The sequence below is a fragment of the Colius striatus genome, chromosome 7 (genome assembly GCF_028858725.1).
Source record: "Colius striatus isolate bColStr4 chromosome 7, bColStr4.1.hap1, whole genome shotgun sequence".
Taxonomy (NCBI): Eukaryota; Metazoa; Chordata; class Aves; order Coliiformes; family Coliidae; genus Colius; species Colius striatus.
In genome coordinates this window covers 12642422-12663149 of record NC_084765.1, presented here as the reverse complement: position 1 = coordinate 12663149, position 20728 = coordinate 12642422, and the positions used below count along the sequence as shown (strand labels likewise).

At 33.6% G+C, this 20728-nt stretch overlaps 1 protein-coding gene across 1 annotated transcript in view; it reads right to left on the bottom strand.

The window, feature by feature from the left end:
* Positions 1-7115: 7115 nt before the first annotated feature.
* The window catches only part of PDE3B (phosphodiesterase 3B), an 84372-nt gene continuing 70759 nt past the window's right edge, over positions 7116-20728 (bottom strand). Inside the window, exons 6-16 of the mRNA XM_061999534.1 lie at positions 20410-20620; positions 19832-19896; positions 19232-19335; positions 18358-18492; positions 16169-16280; positions 15338-15451; positions 12571-12770; positions 10600-10803; positions 10044-10205; positions 8434-8683; positions 7116-8093 (exon numbers count right to left, since the gene is read on the bottom strand). Of these exons, the coding sequence (XP_061855518.1) occupies positions 7867-8093; positions 8434-8683; positions 10044-10205; positions 10600-10803; positions 12571-12770; positions 15338-15451; positions 16169-16280; positions 18358-18492; positions 19232-19335; positions 19832-19896; positions 20410-20620 (1784 nt within the window). The 3' untranslated portion in view covers positions 7116-7866. The remainder of the gene's footprint in view (positions 8094-8433; positions 8684-10043; positions 10206-10599; positions 10804-12570; positions 12771-15337; positions 15452-16168; positions 16281-18357; positions 18493-19231; positions 19336-19831; positions 19897-20409; positions 20621-20728) is intronic.

The window sequence follows — 20728 nt, the reverse complement described above, 5'->3', positions numbered from 1 at the left end:
ATCAAACTTTTTTCTCCCCAAGTTGAACCTGTTTTGCCCACGATGCTAATTGCTGAGCAATCTCCCTGTCCTTATCTCGATTCTCAAACTGCTCGTTATATTTCTCTCTCTCTCTCTCTTGTCCAGTTTAGCAGGGGGAGTGATATTATGACTTGGTGGACACCTGGCTAAACCGCCACAGCCAAGTACAGTGGACTAATCAATAGTAGTCTGAAAGGTAAACTCTCAGTATAAATTGATCTAAGGTACAGATGTGTTCATAGCAGCTAGATGTCTGAGGTGTTATTTGGCATTGGGCCTCATAATTCAACCTATTTTTCTAGTCAAGATCAAATTAAAGTTCACTTATGGAAATATTATGCCTTGTTCTGTCCTTTCATACAATACAATTTGAGGACCAGCAGATTCTTCCATTTCTAGATTATCCCTTTAGATATTTTTGAAGTCTGTCAACTATCTCAATGTTGATGTGATTAGAATTAGGCAGAACTTGTACTTGCAGTGGTCATTTCTTAGGAAGGCTGCCAGACTTCGGGAGACATTACGTTTGTTACATTCTTCTGTATAAGTAACATTCCAAATAGATGAAATCTATTAAAATAATGAAGCATATTAGGAATGTGCAATCTAATCCAATATCTTACTATTACTGCAGCAGATGGCCGTTTGCCTAAAATTTTACATGTGATACATAGTAGCCTATAGTAATATACCAGAAAAGAGAATAAACTGCCTATTTTTTTGCTTGCTATTTTGAAGGGCTGACTTCTTTTTCTATGCTCGTACTAAAAATCTTTAAATGAATATTTTTAATTTGTACAAACTATGACTTAGAAGCATTTAAAACCCCCATATATTGTTAGGACATTTAACATTAGTCCCATCATTACCACCTAGACAACAGGATACATGCTGTATGCCCCATGGACACAAACCCTCACTAAAACAAGGGAATAAAGGATGACTCAATTGTTCACCTCCTTCACTAATGCAGGTAATCCAAGTAGGTTGTCATACCAATAAGGAACTGGTACTACAATAATTATGGATAAAATATCTTAAAGAATTTCAGATTTTCTTAGGTAATTAAATTTCCTTTCTCCACACATATCCCTGTTTAAGGAGTCCAAATACCCTTTTGCTTCCTTCCAACTTGCCCAATAAGCTCAGTTAAAATAATAATACTGGCAAACATGCATCACAGCAGAATCGTATAACCCTAATTTTTCCAAGGAAAAACAGAAGTACTTATTACCCTTCTTGTGTCTATGTAAGTTAGGAAGTCAATTTAATTGCCCTTTTTTGTAAGCATAAAAGTTGCTTCTTAAAGCCTCTTCACGGCATCTTCAGATCTTGTTCCATTTTATTTTACACTGTGTAAAGACATATTGTTTCTCTCTCAAAGAATGTATAGTCTAAATTGTCACAGTACAGAGCAAAATGCAACACACCTTAATATTGCATTAAGTTCATTACAAATTGTAGGTACGGTCTATAGAATAGCTAAATTCTTCAAGCCATCATGAATGTCATTATATACATGAAAAAAAGACTGTAAGAATAATTCATTGTTGATTGCAAAAACGCCTCGCTGCTAAGGGCTAAAATTTACCTAAAAATCCTTACTTGATTAAACCAATCTTCTTTGTATGTATATGAATAACATCATCTTCAAAAGCACCCAAAACATCCTAATGTCTTAACTATGCACTTTGTTAGGATCTAGAAAAGACTACGTAGTTTGACAAATATTTAAAATACAATAAGCTTTAGCAAACTAACTTTAGACATTTTTTTTTTAATTTTGACTACTGCATTTCCATTTGTTAGTAAGTTGACAACTAGACAGAATCTTAACTCTGTCAGACCTTCAAGCCGTGTCTGTTTTTTTCCAAAGAATTCTCTCCTCCCTCAAGAAATAAAAACACTTTTTTTTGTGGGATGTGCATTACCAGTTAAATAATCAGTGAATAAAAAGCCTTTATTAACTGCAATGAGATTCAGTTGAAACCCCTAATTCCTGTTGTTTGAATGCTATTATTAACTATTTTCCTATCATTGTGAACAATTTCTAACTGGTATTTAAAGTGATCCATATCAGGTCTCAACTTGACTTCTAGTATTTAAAAAAATAGGTGCAGAAAGGATCTCAGTAAGTTGTGCAGTTCACTCATCTGACTCAGTAATATTCTGAAAGCCTTTTTTCAGACTTTTTTTCCCCAAAGACTTCCTTAATACTCCAAGGCAATCTATTTCAGTGAGTCACAGCCCTGTCAGTCCTTAGACAATGTTGAGCCTGAATCGTCCTGCATGCAATCTAAAACTTCTTGTTCTGAACATTTTGAGCACTGAAAGCATTACTCTGATTACTTTGCTCTTTGAAGCAGCCTTATTAAGTATTTAAAACCTTAGAATATCTCACTTAAGTCTCATTTTCTTTAAAGTCAGAAAAATCTCTTCAATTAACTTTTTATTTCTCCATCTCCTTAGACCTTGTCTTCTGTATTTCTGGTCAGTCTCACTGGTCTGTACTGGAATTCTGCAATCTGTTTAATGGACAGACATTTTTCCATGGGTGTGATATCTGAAATTAGAAACAGTATTTTGGTAATGATGATGAATAGAACAAAATGATGACAAAGCCATTCTCAAAGATAAAGAGGAGGGCTTCTTCATTCAGTTGACTGAGAGAAAGCTTAGTTAATATGAGTCAGATAAATTGGCAATACCCCAGAGATTAATAAATTCCAGTGGGATGAATGTCATGATAAGAGGGGTATACTAAGTCCATTTGGATGACCATATATAGGAGCAAGTTTTCACACCTAACTGGCACAGCTAACAAAGACTGCAGTCTGCTCCACATGTGCAGTAAGTCGTGTCAAGCTTGCCCTTTGGATTTCTGGTATTATACTTGGATTCTAAGCTAAGCATTAGTCTTTGGGGTTTTTTTATGCAACTAAAATGAAAAGACTTTGATCTCATTTAAGGTGCAAAGGGTTATGCTGATCTAGATAGATGAGTCAGAAGTGACTCATCACTGGCTTTTTGGCAAGACATTTAGAACATGGACAAATCACAAGGTGAACTGTAGGAATCATTTTAAACACTATGCTTTCTCACCATTGTTTAAAGGCTCTATTGGTTTAATTTTACACATTTCTATTTTTCTGAAAGCCTACAGTTAAACCAGGAGGCAGAAGGTTTCTCCTCAGTGTAAGATTTTTACTCTCTTTACTTAGATCGATGGTAACATTTTGCCAGGCTGCACAGTAGAACCCCTCATAGACACCAGTTGCTATAACCTGTGAGCTCTTGAAATACAGAAATCCAAAGATGAGTCATGGTGTACAGATTTCAAAAGAAACCTTCTGGTCAAACATTTCTGACTGTGTTGTGCCCTTTTTAAAGGATGTCTGTAGTGTCACACAGAACCAAGTGACAATCACTTAAATACATTAAGCATCTATTACTCAGTATCCTGACTGTACCACAACAATACCACTTCCAGACAGATGTTTCAGTCTCAGTACCAAACAGTTCCTTTTTTACTGGAACCCCGTTCTATAGTTTAATGATATTATTCACAAAACATCCAGTTGCTAGTTACTCTACAATTTGGGTTTTTTTAGAGTATTGCAGATAACAGAAATTAGACTAACCAGAAGCCTTATTTCAAGTCTAAGCTGGAAATGCCTTAGAGAAATTAGATTAATAAATGCACAACAAAACCATTGAGACAGACTGCTCAGTTAAGAGTTACATATCTATTAGCGGGATTCCTAAGGATGTGGGGGATGTACACTATGCCAGCAGGATCATTGCCAAGTAGAAACTGAAGTTCACTGTAATGTTTATCCTACAGGAGCTTAGTCCATAAGCTCTTTTTCCTCTGAAGTACACGATATTATTCTTTCTCATTTAGCAGAGGACAGAAGTACTAATTGCTTATGGCCCGATTAAATTAAGATCGGACAAGGATCAGTGAACAGTTATGTTCTTTTTCCAGCTTCATCTCTGATATCTGCAGTATGATTCTTACATGTTAAAGGCTTACTTCAGGAGATGTCAAAAGGAAAATTCTTCACTGCAAAAATGAAAGCAATTCATTACCTCATTTCTTTTAACTCAGACATGAAGAAGCACACACAGAAACACAATTCGGAAGAAAGCTGGAGGGAAGAAAGCAAAATAAAACACTGCTTTGACTGTGCTTTTTGCACCTCATTTAATCAACTTCTCATCTATTTTCTCCCATCTAATCTTTATTGGCCACAGAAAAATTGATTTTATTAAACTTGCACCACAACTTAAGATAATTTTATCATTTCAATCGAGAATTTAATAAAGAATGTCTCTCTTCTGGATAAGAACATCTTTTTTCTCTGTGTGTATGCAGTCCTCAGGTATCCTTTCTAATTCTCATCACCTAAACTAATTCCATATTTTTACTCCAATACATGTGTCTCAGACCAGGACTTCTGATCTCACTCTCACCAGCCTGAGACACTTCCAGTTCTGCACCTCTCACATCATCTCAAATATTAGTTTGACAAAAGGGAAAGTGCTGCCCTGTGAGTGTTAGTGCCACATACTGTATTACTTCAAATTTGGGTACGCTTTTAGAGGAACCAGAAGTACAGCCACAACTATGCCTGCCTGGGAGGAAGGACCAAAGCTACAATTGAGCTCTCGAATTCTGCTAACTCCTTTTGTTGACTCACCTTCTACTGGTTGTGGTTAAAATTGAATGCAAGAAGTACAGAGAAGAAATGTTTCTTCATACAGAGCAAATCAGGTCTTGCACAAACTTTGTTAATTTGGACTTACCTTAAGTGATGTTACACCAGTCCTTTAATTTGAATCTTAGACTCATCATCTAACTTTGTCATGGAGGAAGACCTCGTGGGAACGGGATCCACGTAGTTCATTTTGACTAGCTTAGAATCACTACAACACCCAAAGGTCTCCAGAGGCATGGAGGTAAATGGGTCCTTAGAGAAAAATGTGTAGTTTAGTTCTGTATGCAGTGTTTGCACAGGAGCATATAATCCAACATACCTTGTGAAAATAAGCAGTATTGAGATGGGAGACTCTTGATAGGAAAGGGGTTGAAGACTTTACTTAAACCTGAGAGTATTGTCCATAAAAGGTGTATCTACTGTAGCAGCATAAACTTCAGTGTGAACCAATTTGGCCTACCTCTTGACAGAAAAAAGTGTGGTGAGTGTTGCTTTAAAAGGTATTTTAGGTGTGTTCTTTTGTGTGCTTTTCAGTGTTCCTTAGCATCCCCTGGTTTCTGTAAGTTGAAGTGTGATCACAGATTGAAATTGGATGAAACTTCGCAGTGGATTGTTACCACCATAATAGCTATATGCCTCACATAAAGGTATATTATTGTTGACAACAGCTCAATCAACATTCAAATGACCCTCTATTACCCTTTTTGAAAGATTAAGACATCGTCAGTTGGAGGAACATCAACTTCTGCAAACATGCCATGCACCAACCTGTGACGACATCTGAACGTTCTTTTCCCTTGCTCTTCGAGTATCAATGACATATATTATTTATACATACATAACAGACATTTTAAGGTGGACTTTGAATATATTAATAACTAAACATATCTTTGAGGCAAGCTACTATAACTTGAAAATATCTATTTTGAAATACGTATTAGCATTATAGTTTATTAAACACTTAGGTTTGCTACTGGTTTCTAGATTTAAAAATTACTTCAGTATTTCTAAAGAGTTTAAGGGAAACCTGAGATAAGAAAGTTGCTGGCAAGTTTGTCACCAGATATAAATGCTGCCAATGCTTTAGTAAAAGATAAAGTGTTATTTTTTTTACCTTCTTCTTGCTTTATATTAGTTTTTAATTATTTCTTTAAAGGATAATAAATAAAAAAAGTCATGTGAGATAATATAACAGTAACTTTAGACAAGATCATTTGCATCTCTTCTCAGTCAAAGCAAAATGAACCTAGATTGCATTAAAGTGATTTTTTTATATACAAACACATAGGCTAAAGACAAAATGCCGAAAATACAGCATATGGAAACTAGAATAATAGAATAATTTCTGTAATCTTCAAATGATCTGTTAGGAAAATATACAAACAACAACTGCAAAATACGAGTGAATGTTCAGTAAGTGCCAGCTTCAATAGTGCAACATTAATGACAGAAATATCTGGTTTTAACACTGCTCATGTTACAAAACATGCAGTGGCAATAATAATGGCAGCAAAAGGGGATTTGGCACTGAAGATATAAAAATGCATAAGCACGTCTCTAGTTTTCTAAATAGGTCAACAAAAATCTTATTAGTGGAAAATAAAAAAATATTTCATTTCTGGCATTTAGACTGGCCAATCAAAGTGCACAACAAGAATTTGCTGGTGTAAAATAGTGTAATACAATTTACACAAGGTTATCTTAGGAATGTTACCTTTGTTTCAAGTTAACTGTTATAAACACAAACATGCTAAGATATATTTGGCAACTTGCACACTTGTGCATTTCTTTTTATTCCATTCAACTGCATGGCATATAAATGTTTAGTACTAAAAGATGTACTTTTAAAACTATTTGTGGCTTGCTTACATACCTGTAGCCTATTTATGCTTTTCTTTCTTTTTTAGAATTAGACTTGCAATGGTAGTGTTCCTAAAAATACATTTGTGTGGCATGTCCAAGTTTCTTATTTAAAAACTCGACAATCTAAAATGTAAAATACTTTCCTACTGGGCTTTACACAGAGTTTTCACATTTTGCTTTCCACATGTGTATTTCTGGAAGTACATCAGACTTGAAGGCAATATAAACTACAGCTGTGATGTGAAAACAGATGTGGGGCACATTAAAATACAGAAGCCATTTAAAAAGAGTAGGCTTTGTCTTTTTTTTTTTTTTAAAAAAAAATCTTTAATTTGCCTAAAGTTTTACATACAAAGAATAAATGAAATGTGATCTTATTTCCTTAAAATTTAATACTGGAAATCAGTGTAAGATAAAAATCTATGATGTGGTTGACTTATTTTTAAACAAGAACCTGAGTTAGGGCAGGAAATATAGCATTATGACTAAAAGAATAAAATTCCTTAATAATTTCAGTAGCTGAACAGGTTTTTAATGTTCTACCACAAAACAGCAAGGCAAAAAATGATAATGGCCTTGTATTCAATGAATCATCATGAACACTCACGGCAAACCTGAATATTTTCTGCAAAAATAAAACATCAGATTATGCACAATAATAAAAAGCATCAGAAATAGATGCACCTGGATTTTCTTTTAAACCACAAATATCAGAATTCAGCATTTATGTCACAGTCCTCGAACAGTTGCTCTGAGATGACTACATTAAGCACACTACCGCACTAAGTAGACACCCCACAACAGGCTTGCACTGCAACAGTAACATAGTTTTCATAGGCACAGACTTTTTCTCATTCATGTTCAAAAACAACATGAAAACAACAAACTTGAGACAATATTAGGATTCATCTCACATATGCTTGTTAGCAAAAAGTTCTTGCCACTTTGGTAATTGAAGTTACTGAAAGTTTTTAAAAATTGCAGGTACCTCAAGGAAAATAAGAGTTCCATAGTCAGCAATGCAGCATTATATCAGGATATTTTATACCAACTAAGGCATAAAGAACTTTGCATCAGGGTATACGATACTCAATCTTTGAATAAAGTTTCATATTTTGTGTAGCAAAAGTGCATAGGAGTGGGATTCCACTAATCCTCTCACAGTATTAAGGCCTTTCAATTTTATGTGAATTGTGTCAGGCTAACGACAGCACAGTGGAAAAAAAAATAGGCTATCATACTGCACACCACTGAAGCTTTCTTAGCATGTCTTGTCTTCTCCTAGTTGTCGCTCGTCTTCTTCATCAGCTTCCTCAATAACCTGAATTTCATCTGCTTGAGGTAAAGATGAGATCTCAGTCAGCAGTTTAGCTCCTTCAGCTTTACTTTTTTCCTCTTCTTCAATTGCTTTCTTCCATATTTTGTGATTTTCACTGAGATGGTGTATTAGCTGGCAAAATATTCGTCTACCTTTTTTTCTTTGAGCTTCTGTAAAATTATAAGCATATTTAATTGTTTGAGATTCAAAGTAGTTGTACTTTACACACACAAAACCAATGGCACTTTTTAAAGGTGATGTAAATTTGACTGAAAACCATGGATACTTGTTCAGGATATTTAAATGGTGCCACATCAAGAGATAATAATGAGTTTCTGTTTCAAATTGTGAATCTCCTGATATTAACAAAAAAAAATATTATGAGTACAATTTATGGAGTAATATAATTGCAAATCTACAGTATTTGTACTATTCATTTTCAACCACCATTGCTATGTCTGAATCTATTAAATGACAACTGCATGTGCCAAGTGAAATACAGGAACTTACTTAAAATAACATCATCTTCCATTTCATCGTCATCACTCTCTAACTGTGCTCCATCATCATCTTCAGTACTTTCTGCATCTTCCTCCTCTTCATCAACCCATTGGCCTGGAAGCAACCCAGCTGCATTATAGGAATTACAAAGGGGGCCAACTATGTGAGTGATGAAAGATTCTTGCAGTTTTGCAAGCTGTGGAGAAGAACGATCCATGAAGGGGCTTATAGGTAATCCAAGACTTGCTTCTTCATCACCCTGAAATAGAAATGAATTATCAGAACTTCTCACAAAATTAACTTGTACTTTTTACTTTAAAGATTAACTTAAAGGGACCAAGTAAACATCCCATGGATTGTATCTTTTTAGAGGCAATAATAGCGTAGACTAAGTGAATGAAAATGTCAATAGGGCAATTTAAAACAAAGACAACACATTATGTCTCAGACTTGCATAGCCCACAATCCTGCCTTCAGCTTTGCTGTGAGATACCCTCGTGCATGGGTGGAGACCCTAGTTCTACTGGAGCTGCTAGTCCTCTACATTAACAGGACGGCTTTGGGGTTGGCAGTGATCTGACTTCAATTGCTGAGCTGAAGAACAGAGAAAATGGAAAAGTAATCAGCTAGAGTAAAGTATTCTGGTAAATGGCTTCCCCTAAAAGGCATAGATGAATGAAATGTACTATAACATCCAGAAGAAAGTGGTTTAGTTTGGGAGTTTTTCCCATTTTATAAATTGCAGGAATAAAAATTGAACAGTTGCTCGTACATAACTCTGAGTTATAGTCACTTATCTCAGCACTTCTGTGGACTTGATATTTTACAAAAAAGTTTTTCCTAAAGGAGAATACTATGGTCTACAGTATGTATTTTTCCATTGCTTAATCTCTCAAGTGATTTTGTTGTTTACTTTTATCTTCCTAGTTTGAAAAATATTTTTCAGTCCTTGATTTTTGCCTCACAAATAGCTAAATCCTCAGAAAGTTCACTACAAAAAAATATGAGAGTAGAAATATATTTTGTGAGGCCTAAAGAAGTTGTAAATTAAAAAATAGGGAACAAATTTTCAGACTTTTTTCCAGTTAATCTTGCTAGGATTAATTATCAAAGTTCCACTGTAAAAATGTCATTTACACTGTAATACTCTTAGTTACTAATGTGTATTTTTAATATTTAATTTTTAAATGTTTTCTGTGTTTTCACTAAGAGTCAGATAAAAATACATTTCCAGTCTTGTGGATTATATACATATTCTTTGACTTGGAAACATACTAGAGAACTCCCCAAAGTGGAAGACGTTCTTTTGGTTTTTCAGCATCATCTTAACAACAAAAAACCCACAAAAAAACCAAACACAAAACTAACATCTGACAAATGGCCAACACTGCCAGGGAGCTTGTTTTACAGCTTCTAACACAATTCACAGGAAGTAGAAAATTAGGTTTAGAATGCTACCTATAAAAATAAATTTTCAATATTGAGAAAGACAAGATGGAAATACCTTACCTGAAGACTTAACACAAGGAATACGGTTCAATTTATTTACAGGGGGTAATGCAAAGACTTGATCACCTATCTGTCATTAAAAAAGAAAAAATTATACTTTCCATACGCACCTGTTCATAAAATTCATTAACAATGCCTTCTGTCCATTTTAGATGCAGCTCTCTACCTTTTGCTGGGCCATTAATATCTGCCAGTTTGATGCATATCTGACAGGCTAGCAGGCGATCATTTTCATTGCTCCATTCTATACCATGACTGTTGATATCATTGACCTGGATTGAGAACACACATTTAAAAAAAATATGTTAAAACTATTCATCAGCGATTTTTTTTTTCTTCGGGATTTGCACAACAGACACTTGCATTAATTTTCCCATATATTTTTTTCTTTATCTTATATAGTAAAAAAGTCATTTGCTATCTCTCAGAAAATGGAAATGGGAGATGTGATCAAAGGCACCTGTGGGTCCCTGTATCCCATCTGTTAGGCTTATTAGGCAATCCAGAAAACAGTCTACAAACTGTTTCTACAAAGGGGATCCTCTATTTGCATTCTTTAGTAAAATATAATAGTTTAAATGCAAGTTATTAATACTAGCAACTACTGAGTAGCAACACTAACATTAGTATATAACAGCTCAATGAAGACACTAAAATGGAGCAAACCTTGGCATTAAATTCTGCAAGGAAATCAAAGTGTTTCTTGAGGTCTGTGGCAAGAATTGCTTCAATCACTAAGAAACGAAAACGCTTGAATTCTACATGATCAAGATTTGATAAAAAGTTGTATTCTGGTCGTGATAAGAAAAGATTCCAGGCAGAAGCAGCATGGTGATTTTCTAAAACTGATCTGTCATTGTAGAGGACAGCCTAAAAAAAAAAATGGAGGGAATAATAAATGACAACTGACAACATAAAGACTTAAATGAATTCATTATTTTGAAGCTTAAGGGCTAGTCAGAAAAGAGTCTCAATTTAAAAAGAAAAAAGAAAACAACTGTTGGAAACTATGTTTTGACTTCTACTTTTGAAGGTTAAAGTGAAATAAAAATGCCAGATAAGAGGAAAAAACCAACAAGAACAAACAAATAGCACAGTTATTTTTTCCCTTAAAGTCCTTAGTGACATCTACAATCCATGCTGTAGGCACACATACACAAACCACTTCAAAGACAGACTTTGCACTCTTGGCAGAATGTGTGGAGCATACATACTCATATATTAAAAAACAAACAAAAAAACCCCAACCTAAAAACCAGATCTAAGTATACCCTTTTAGTTCCTCTTAATTTCAGTGCTATTAAAAAAAAAACTCCACAACAAACCACAAAACAAAAAACATCAAAAGAATTTCAAAGCATATAAGAACTGTGGTTAATGTGAAAGGATGTGGAGCATCACCAGTTTTTCAGTGTGCTATGTTTAATGCTGATGAATACATTTTAACTGGAAATGAGTTAACTAAAGTATGAAAAGAGTAGTAGATTTTACTCACAACTCCCATGTTTACAAAAAATATCCTAGAAAATAATTAATTGAATAGAGATTAAATAGGGCCTAAAAAAATTCTTTGGAAAACTGCACAAATAATCTTTATGTTTTGAGGAAAGGAAGAAATCATTAACAAAATGAATTGCATGTGTTTTGGAAAATTGCAGATGAATGTCCGTATTGGTTGTCTTTATTCTTCTTTCTATACTGTTCTCAGAAGAAATACATAACTGCCTACATCCTAAACACTTTTTTTTGCAAGAAAGTATTGTTGAAGATTGACTATAGAGTTCACTTCTATAGTGTCCATCTCCTGACAAGTTGTACTATTATTGTTGTTGTTGTTGTTACTGTTGTTTTAGTTTCTTGTCTCTAACTTATTAAGAGATCCAAATATTCATCATAAATATTCTCACTTAGATATCCACTCTTTGGATAAAAATCTTTCACCATACAGTTTAGACTTTTTTTTTTTATGCTTTTCCTTCCAATTCTTCCCTGCCCCACCTTTTTTTTTTTCCCCTATCTGCTATTTTGTTTAGCTTTACTCTCCTTTACCTCTTTTGTCTTAGCCTTTTAGACCCTGAAAAGCATAGCACCACCTTTCTCTCTACTCTCTGTCCTAACACTAAAGTTGAACACGGGAGATAAAAGCAAGGATGCCCTGCTGATTTCTTCTTATTTTACCTTCCCTTAAAGGTAATGGTTATTTACTGTAAAGGAATAATTTAAAATATAGATATTAGGCGATGCAGTTAATTGGACTATTATGGTAATGGCAGACACTGCTACAATTTCAGAGGATTTCTAAATGTAAAATAGTAATGAATTAGATGCTTTGACAGTCCTAGGACCAGCTCTCCATGAAATAATCTTTTCTTTTATCCTGCATTGTTTTGTATTATTATTTTCAAATTTCTAAACTGAAAATAATTATTACATATGTACACAACCATTATGTACAAATATCAGAATTTATTGAGAGAAAAATTGTATTACACAAGTCAAGTACAAATTTATTTCCCCATTTCTTACGTTGTGCAAATAGTGCTAAACAGGCTACAGTAGGGATATAGAAGAGAAAAAACTTCACTATACTGATTTCAGATACAACACAAATAATTTTGTGGCTAAAGAATTTCTTACCTGAGGTGCATTTGTAGCCACTAAAAAAGCATTTGTTCGACCAGGATGATCATAGTCATGCATGGCAGCTGCTACATACAAAGCCATCAATTCCAAAGCAGGAATATTTGATGCCAGACAACCATAGCTGTTATCAGCAATAGAACAACTTTTTGAAGAAATATAGCTGACTTGAACTGGAGCAATACCACTGGCTTCATCTAAGAAAATTGCAAATACAAACATAAAATATTTTTTAGAACACTTTTCATACATATTAAATGTCTCAGACAGATAGTATTGTGAATATAATATCACGATAAACATCCTTGTAATTATGGTGCAGAATAACTGGCAAAGAAACACACTTTAAAAAAAAAAAAAAAGTCTCATACTATTGTATGACAAGCAGCAAGTTTGAAGTAGAAACACCAGTAAATCATGGATTTATCACAGCCACACAGCTTGACCAAAAGGGTAGATGCAATCTCACAAATGCATAAAGCACTTCAGCTGTTTCTTGCCATCACACAAGCAGGGCAAAATCCTACAGGACCTTGTGGAGCCTGTAAGAAGTATCTCAAAACTGGAAAGCAGAATGTTCCCATTCTAAAACTAATTCTTTACCTAGTAAAGACTTTTTTACCTACATACAGATATACCTCAGGATCCATTTTTTTCAGACAAGATTTCCCATTACAATGCTCAGAGATAATGATCATTCACATAAAAACAAGAGGACACTTTCAGAAGAACTTTAAACTGTCATAAGCACGGAAAAGAGATAATTTTAATTCACCATAGTCAGATCTCACTCTTGCCATACAATTTTAGAAAAAGAAATGTACCACTTTTGCAATATATGTGAGATATATCCACACTTAATGCCTCAATAGATAGAGGAGAGAAAGGAGAAAAAGATTTGTCTAGGTCCTTGAAAACTGTATGGTGCCTCAGAAGACATAAAACAAAGGAAGACACAGTCTTTGCAGGTACAGCACACTCATGCCATAGAAGGCCAGTTCAGAGGAATGTTTCAGAGAGAACAAAAGACAATGTAGTGGAACAAGAGACACTGGCCATCTACTTTACGTCTCTTGATTGCAGTAGTCATTTAGACAAGAAAGCAACCATAGCAATCTGAGCTTTCAGTTACTAAAATGCATTTGAAGGCATTTGTTCCATGGAAGAGAATTAAAAGAAGGAGAAAAACTAGCAAAATATACATCTCAGGGTCCAAACTACCGATCTTGGAAAATCCACATGGATACCAATGGTTACACATTACTGTTAAGGTCTCTGTCACTTCTTTGCCTTTCCTTTACTGTGATGCTGCTAAAGACCTCCTGCTGTTATGTAGACCAGGAATTTCATTCCCTTTGTACAAACGACAGCACCAAAAGAGCATTCTACAGTTTATCTCCAACATCAAAAAGGCCAAAAAAGGATAAATCAGCACCTTCCTTAGTATTTCCAAAATTTGCCGATCTTTTGAACTTTCAGACCTATAGGAAAAGCCCAGAGGACAGTGAAAATCACTGTAAAAGGAAATAAACCCATTAAATTAGAAATATTTACATGATAAGGAGATTCAGTTTTATTCTCCTCCTTCCACTGGTCAAAGTTGCTACTAAATAAAATAAATAAATATTTTTTAAAAGCTATAGTACTTATTTTGTCACTGCATAATGAAAAGGGGCTCTTTTGCCCTAATAGAATATGCAAGGACTAAAAATCCTACCAACATTTATACTGAAGAGTCCTAAAGCAATAAGACTATAATTTCTTATTTTACTTTTACTTTGTAAAGGGAAACTAAAAAACTTTTATCACTTTTCTTTCCTTCAGTTCTAAACCTTTGACACTGATTCTGAGAGAAAGAAAACACAATACAATGCAATCAGTGGCTATGGACAAACTTGGAAAAAAAAGAGAAAGGTGACAGGAGAGGGGCTAATTAGTAAGGAAGAAATAACACACTGGATGATGTACGTTACAGTTCACAGGTCACTTCTTAAAATTACATGACTTGCACCTTGTCTTTTTTTACTGCACATCTAAACCAGAGTTCTTAGAGAGTGCTTGATTTCCCCATTTTTTTCTTAAATACATATCTTTTATTGCAAGAGTGTATTTTTCTAATAATTATACTTTATTTACAGCATATATTTTAGTAAAAACTACAAAAGTAAATTCAAAAGTTAATTCCACGAAGACACGGACAATAGAAAAGCAAGCTTCATTAGAACTAACATCATACAAAATCTGAATTTGAAATCTATTTTGCTTATAAGGGATACTCTTATGCAGTTATTGTTAGAATAGTTACTTCAATGCCTGAATGTCTGCATGTGATATCTAATACAGAATTCTGAAATACTCATTTTTACACTAAAATCATTAAGGAGAATTTCAATTAAGTTAAATACTTTGAATTTGGTAATTTTTCTTTGGTCTATTTAATTTCCCAATAAAGTTAAGAAATATTAGTTTAATGTATTTCAAATGCTAAAAAATATGCTGACTGTAGCACTATACAGAGGTTTCATTCAACACAGAAAATGTATTAAGTGAACCCATATTCTTGGCTAACAAACTAACTACTGCTCATCTAACATTTTTTTCTAAAAATCAATTGCATTATATTTCTGAATGTATTAACATTGGGATATTTCTATTGCCTTATGTTAAAATACAAAAAAAAAAGAGTGATAAGAATAATTAGATATTTTCTTAGAGACATTCTTATAGTAAAAGAAAAAAGTAACCCATATGCATACATACATACCCATATCACTTTCCATGATATGCTCATTATGAATTTGCTGAAATCCAGGAATGGGCCTTGTTGTCAGATACCATACTGCATGAAGAACATCTGTGGCGTGTATACGATTGTGATCTGAAATTTACCAAAATATCATTAAAATTTTTAACTGAATTATAATAAGAATGAACAAAAAGAAAATACAATGTATTACATTATTTTAAGGAGATTTTTATTAAATATAAAGGAAATTTTTAATTTAAATTGTTAGTAGAGGCTATAACGCTGAATATTTCTAAGAACCAAGTTAGACAAACACCAAACATCCTCTGCAAGTGTATTTCATCCTACCTGAGAATCAAGAAGGGATTAAGTAGACTTTTAATCAGTGACAGTGAGTCACTACCATTACATGGAACATAATACCTACAAGCACCTGAGCTGCTGCAAACATCTGATGTATGAGGAGGATGGGGTGGGGTGGAGGTGCAGGGAGGTGGTTTTTGTTTCATTTTGCTTTCCAGTAAGTTTGGCTGCCCTAATCAGCAACATCAATAATTACTGTCAAAGTTCTATATTTTCTTCTTTTTCTATTACGGACCTAAACCAAATTTCTATTAAATCAACAAATACTTTCCCATTGACTTCAGTATGTTTGATTTAACTACTTAAATTCTTTAAGATTATATTCAACTTACATATCAATACATATACATTCTGAAAAATGTATTAATTAAAAATCTACTAAGTTCAGACATTGCTTGCTTCTGTATTAAACATTAAATAAATACACAAACAAAAGGGGATACACTAATATAAAGGAAAAAACCATGTAATTGGATAAGTACTTACAGGGAATATCTCGGTAGCCATTTTCTAGTGCACGGAAATAATTCATGAATTCTTTAGTTGGGATTTTGAAAATTTCAAACAAACCGGTGTCTTGAAACAATGTGTAAGTTACCTAAATACATATGAAAATTAATTTCAGACCGATAAATACAGTTAGGCATATTCTGCTTCTTCAACTTGAAAAATATTCCCGTTTTTAAAATTTTGCTTGCTGAGAGAGATTGAAATTACTGAAATTCCATTAAAAGGTGACCTGAAAGCTATTGTCATAGAGATATATTTAACAATTTTTTATCACAAAAATGTGTATTTTTATCATCCTCTTAAATACAGAATAATAAAAGCTTTTCTTTCTCTACTGAAAATTTCTATGCACAATAGATTATTTTTCATAATATTCTCCAAATTTTTCATAACATTAAATAATTTGTGCTTTATTTCATTAGTGGCTTGAAAAAGATGAAATCAATATTCTTACTTATTAAAAAATGCAAGCTATTTAACTATAGTAGCAGAGTACTGTCATTATTTTTCAGATTTTTACAAAGAAATCCCCTTAATTTTATTCATTATGACTAAGCTAGCTGGTAAAGATAAAGTATTTTTAAAATTAACTCAAAACACCCACACATGTGTATAATGTGTAAATACATGATTATTTACAAACAGAACTTAATAGCTACAAAGATCTAATTCACCCCATGATGGCAAATATTAAGAAAGCTTTTCAAAAGAAGTCACTGCTACTCATTTTTGTCACTTTTTCCACAGATACTTGAGAATTAATAAGTTCTGAAGTGTGAGAGACGCTGAAAGGAACATGAGAGCAAGATGATGGGATATCCATCCCTCCATCCACCATTCCCCTTACACATATCCAATCTGAGAACCTTACAACTGGTGATGGTAAAACCCAGGTTTTTGTTGGCTTTTAAGTAAGATAGGGATCAGAAGCTTACAGCACAAAAGACAGAAGGATGGAGGCAAGAGAAGGACAAGTAGTACACATCCATACAGTAACAGTAAAAACTGTTAAAGAAGTTCTGGTACGGTTAAGCAGAAATCTGCACACTCAAGTACTTACAGGTTTGAACTATTCCCTGGATTGCATACAAAAGAAATGCAAGCCAACGTTCATCACAGACTACTGGTGTACTACAGTGGAAACACTCTTTTGGTGGCATTCTAGTCTCTACATTAAAAGTTGCTACTAACTTTTGGTGACAAAAGATCTGAAAACATTTAATCAAACAAAACTAGTTGAAGATTTAAAACAATACTCATAATATTGTGTATTATGAAAGAAAAGGCAGTGCCTAATGATAAAAATTGGTTTTTTCTGTCTTCAGTATATGTGCAGGCCTATGGTTCCAACTGCACCTGAGTGCTTCTAACTTGTTTCCTTCCCTCCAGCTGATTATTCGTAACACTATCCTTGAAAAAAAAAACAACATGCATTCTAATCCAGGGCAGGAAACTAAGATACTAGCAATGAGAATATTTTGTGGTCAGATCAGAAGCAAATCCAGCTCGTACTATAGCTCTATGATTGCTAAATCCAGTACAAAGAGACAGAAGCTTCCAGATGACAATGATGGACAGGAGAGGCTAGGGAATACCAAAGAGGACCATACTTTTTGCACCTATCAGAAGAGACTGGCCTCAGCATAACAGGAAACTGCACAAAAGGGGCTTAGTAATAAGCCAGAAAGAGGGGAAAAAGAGGGATACTATATACAGAAAGCAGTATGGAAAAAAATCACATTGTTTATAGGATCAAGAGGCAAAAGATTGCCTAAAAAATCACTTCTCTTCTGCCACAGGTGTAGCTCTAGCAAAAATATTTTACTGAAATAAAGAAAAGAGAAAAGGTTGACAAGCAAGATAGTAATTCTGAAAGCAGGAAACAATTTTTCATAGGAAATGGCATATTACTACAAAACTTATTAAGTGTGAATCTAACCTATTTTTACATTGAGACTACATTTCAGAAAACTTGGAGCAAATTGCCTATAGATAAATAACTTTTTATGTTTTAAAATTAGATGGAGTATATGAGAAATTATATTTCTACTTTTCAAGCTAGCATTTTTATAAATGTTGTCTGCAAAACTTCTTCACAGTTTAAATAAAATACCTAAGCATGACAGCTTTATATATCCTCTCTCATATAGTAAAAGACAACAAACCTGGCTAAGGATCCTTCCAGACTGATCTCCCATTTCTTGTACAAGGTCAAAAATTTGGAAATTCCAATTGTTCATCTTATCCATTAGTGATTCATGGTCTATTAGCATTGCTTCTAATGTAGGACTCTGCTCCACCTGTATGAGCGTAAGACACTTTATCATCTCTAAAATAACAATGAAAACTAATTTGTCAGTTGTATTAGAAAAAAAGCAAGCCATGAAAATGATAAATCATTATTGAACATATTGAATGGTGTTGTAATTACAGCTATGAGAAAATCATAAATCAATAGTACAAGTGGCACACTTAGTGGCTTGACTTTTCATATTTTGTGGCAGCAGATTATAGGGCTTCCTGAGGCAGTGCTAAATTTTCACTCTTGTTTCTTTTTAAACAAGATAAATTAATACAACAAAGCAAAAACAGCTCAGTGACAAGCTTTTAAAAAATTAATGTAGAAACCCAAAATGTTAGTAAAGCTTAAACCACATGTCTTCCTGTATTTCCAATTAATGGCACTGTATGAACACTCATTTGTAAGTCTTAATGAAATTGCCACATCTTTCATGAACTTCCAGGCAAAAATACTAGTCAATCAGTCTTTGAGCATACTATCAATATTAAACCTACACAAATTAATTTTCATTAACAAGAAATTAATTCAATCACCATCTTGGCATTTCCAATTGAAATGTATGCAAGCCAGAAAAACAGAATTGTTGAATGAAAATTTGATTTCCAACAATGCATCATTTCCCTTCAGAAATTACAATTCTTAGCAATGCAAAGACCTCTTTACAGCATGTTAGGAATGATAAAGAAATATTGTATTGATAAAAGTTATTGCACACTTTTTTGCAATTACATGCTTACAAGCAGGTTACTTTGTGTTTGATTGATCATTTCCCTTCTTTCATCTTTTTTCTTCTCTGTATGGTGGGAAGATTCTTTTGTAACACAAGCACTCCCAATTTCACCTTGAAGAAAATACATACATAAATACTATATCAATAATTTATTTGTAAATTACTGCTATCTAATAATTTGTGAACAGGTCATACAGATTTTTCACAGAAATATAAGCTATATCTTGCCTCTAAACCATTTTTATTTAAGAATTAAATAACAAAATATTGTAAAGGACAAAATTTATTAGACAAAATCTATGTGGAAATTGATAAAAGCTAGAAGCTTATACTTGTAAAAAATGTTTCAGTGATTAGTTTAGCTGAGATGGCAGAGAACTTGTTCAATATATGGAGTACAGAACTACAAAGCAATGAGTGGAAATCTGTTCTAAGTTTCTTACTCTAAAGCAAACAATATTTTAGATTATCTCAAACTCAAGTAAATTATATACATGAGTAACTTAAAGTTCAGAGAAAAAATCATGTAAAAATATAAAAATTTTAATTTAATTGGCTTTAAAAAAGGGAAATTGATATTAAATATTTGTCTATTTTGAAATCTCACCTGATTTTCTGTCTTTATATTCTGGTTCTGATGTTGGAACAGGCTTGAGTATCTGACGTCCACAGCTTACAGAATACATGAAAAACATTTACAACATTCAGTAATTTTCTTCTTTTGCTACTGCTGTGTTGTACTGAAAAATATCTGCATATTACTTTTCTTAAAAAGGCATGCTTTTGAAAGTTCCTCCACCAAATTCTTCTACATTTAGCACACACAGATTTAATCGGTACCATCACCTCCCCTGAACTGACATCCATGAATTAATAAAGTAGATCTAATTATTTAGAAAGTAGTCAGAAATACATAATTCAGTTCTCAGGTAGGAAGTCCTCCTTTTCTGAAATTCTGTAAAATATTTCCACTCTACAATAACTGCTGCTTTCAAGGATAAGCCATTTCAAATCAGTGGCATACATACAGCGCCCTTTACTTTTCCCTGGATAATATACTGACAAATTATTATAAGATCACATGCATTTTTTTAATACTAGCAGATGTACACTGTTTTTTTCCTTTTATTTGTATTCTTTCCAACACATACTAAGTTACTAAAAATGTAACACAGTCTACTGTACCTGCTGCACGTATAATCTAGAGGTGTTTTAACTTGCTGCAGAAAATCTGGAGAACTAAATGTGTGTCCTGGAGGCTTATGTATATTAATACTTGGTTTTGTAAGAAAATCAGCAGTATCAGGAAATTCAACAGGTGACCAGCTGCTGAAAGCCCCACTGGAGACAGACGCATGACTAGGTGAACCCACAGGACTCAGGCCAGGAGAAGCACCTTCCAAAACAAACATTACATGGGGTTCACATTACAATAAAAACATTGTATTTTAGACTGAAATTAAATGACAAGAATCTTTACTGTAGTGCACAACTATCCAAAATA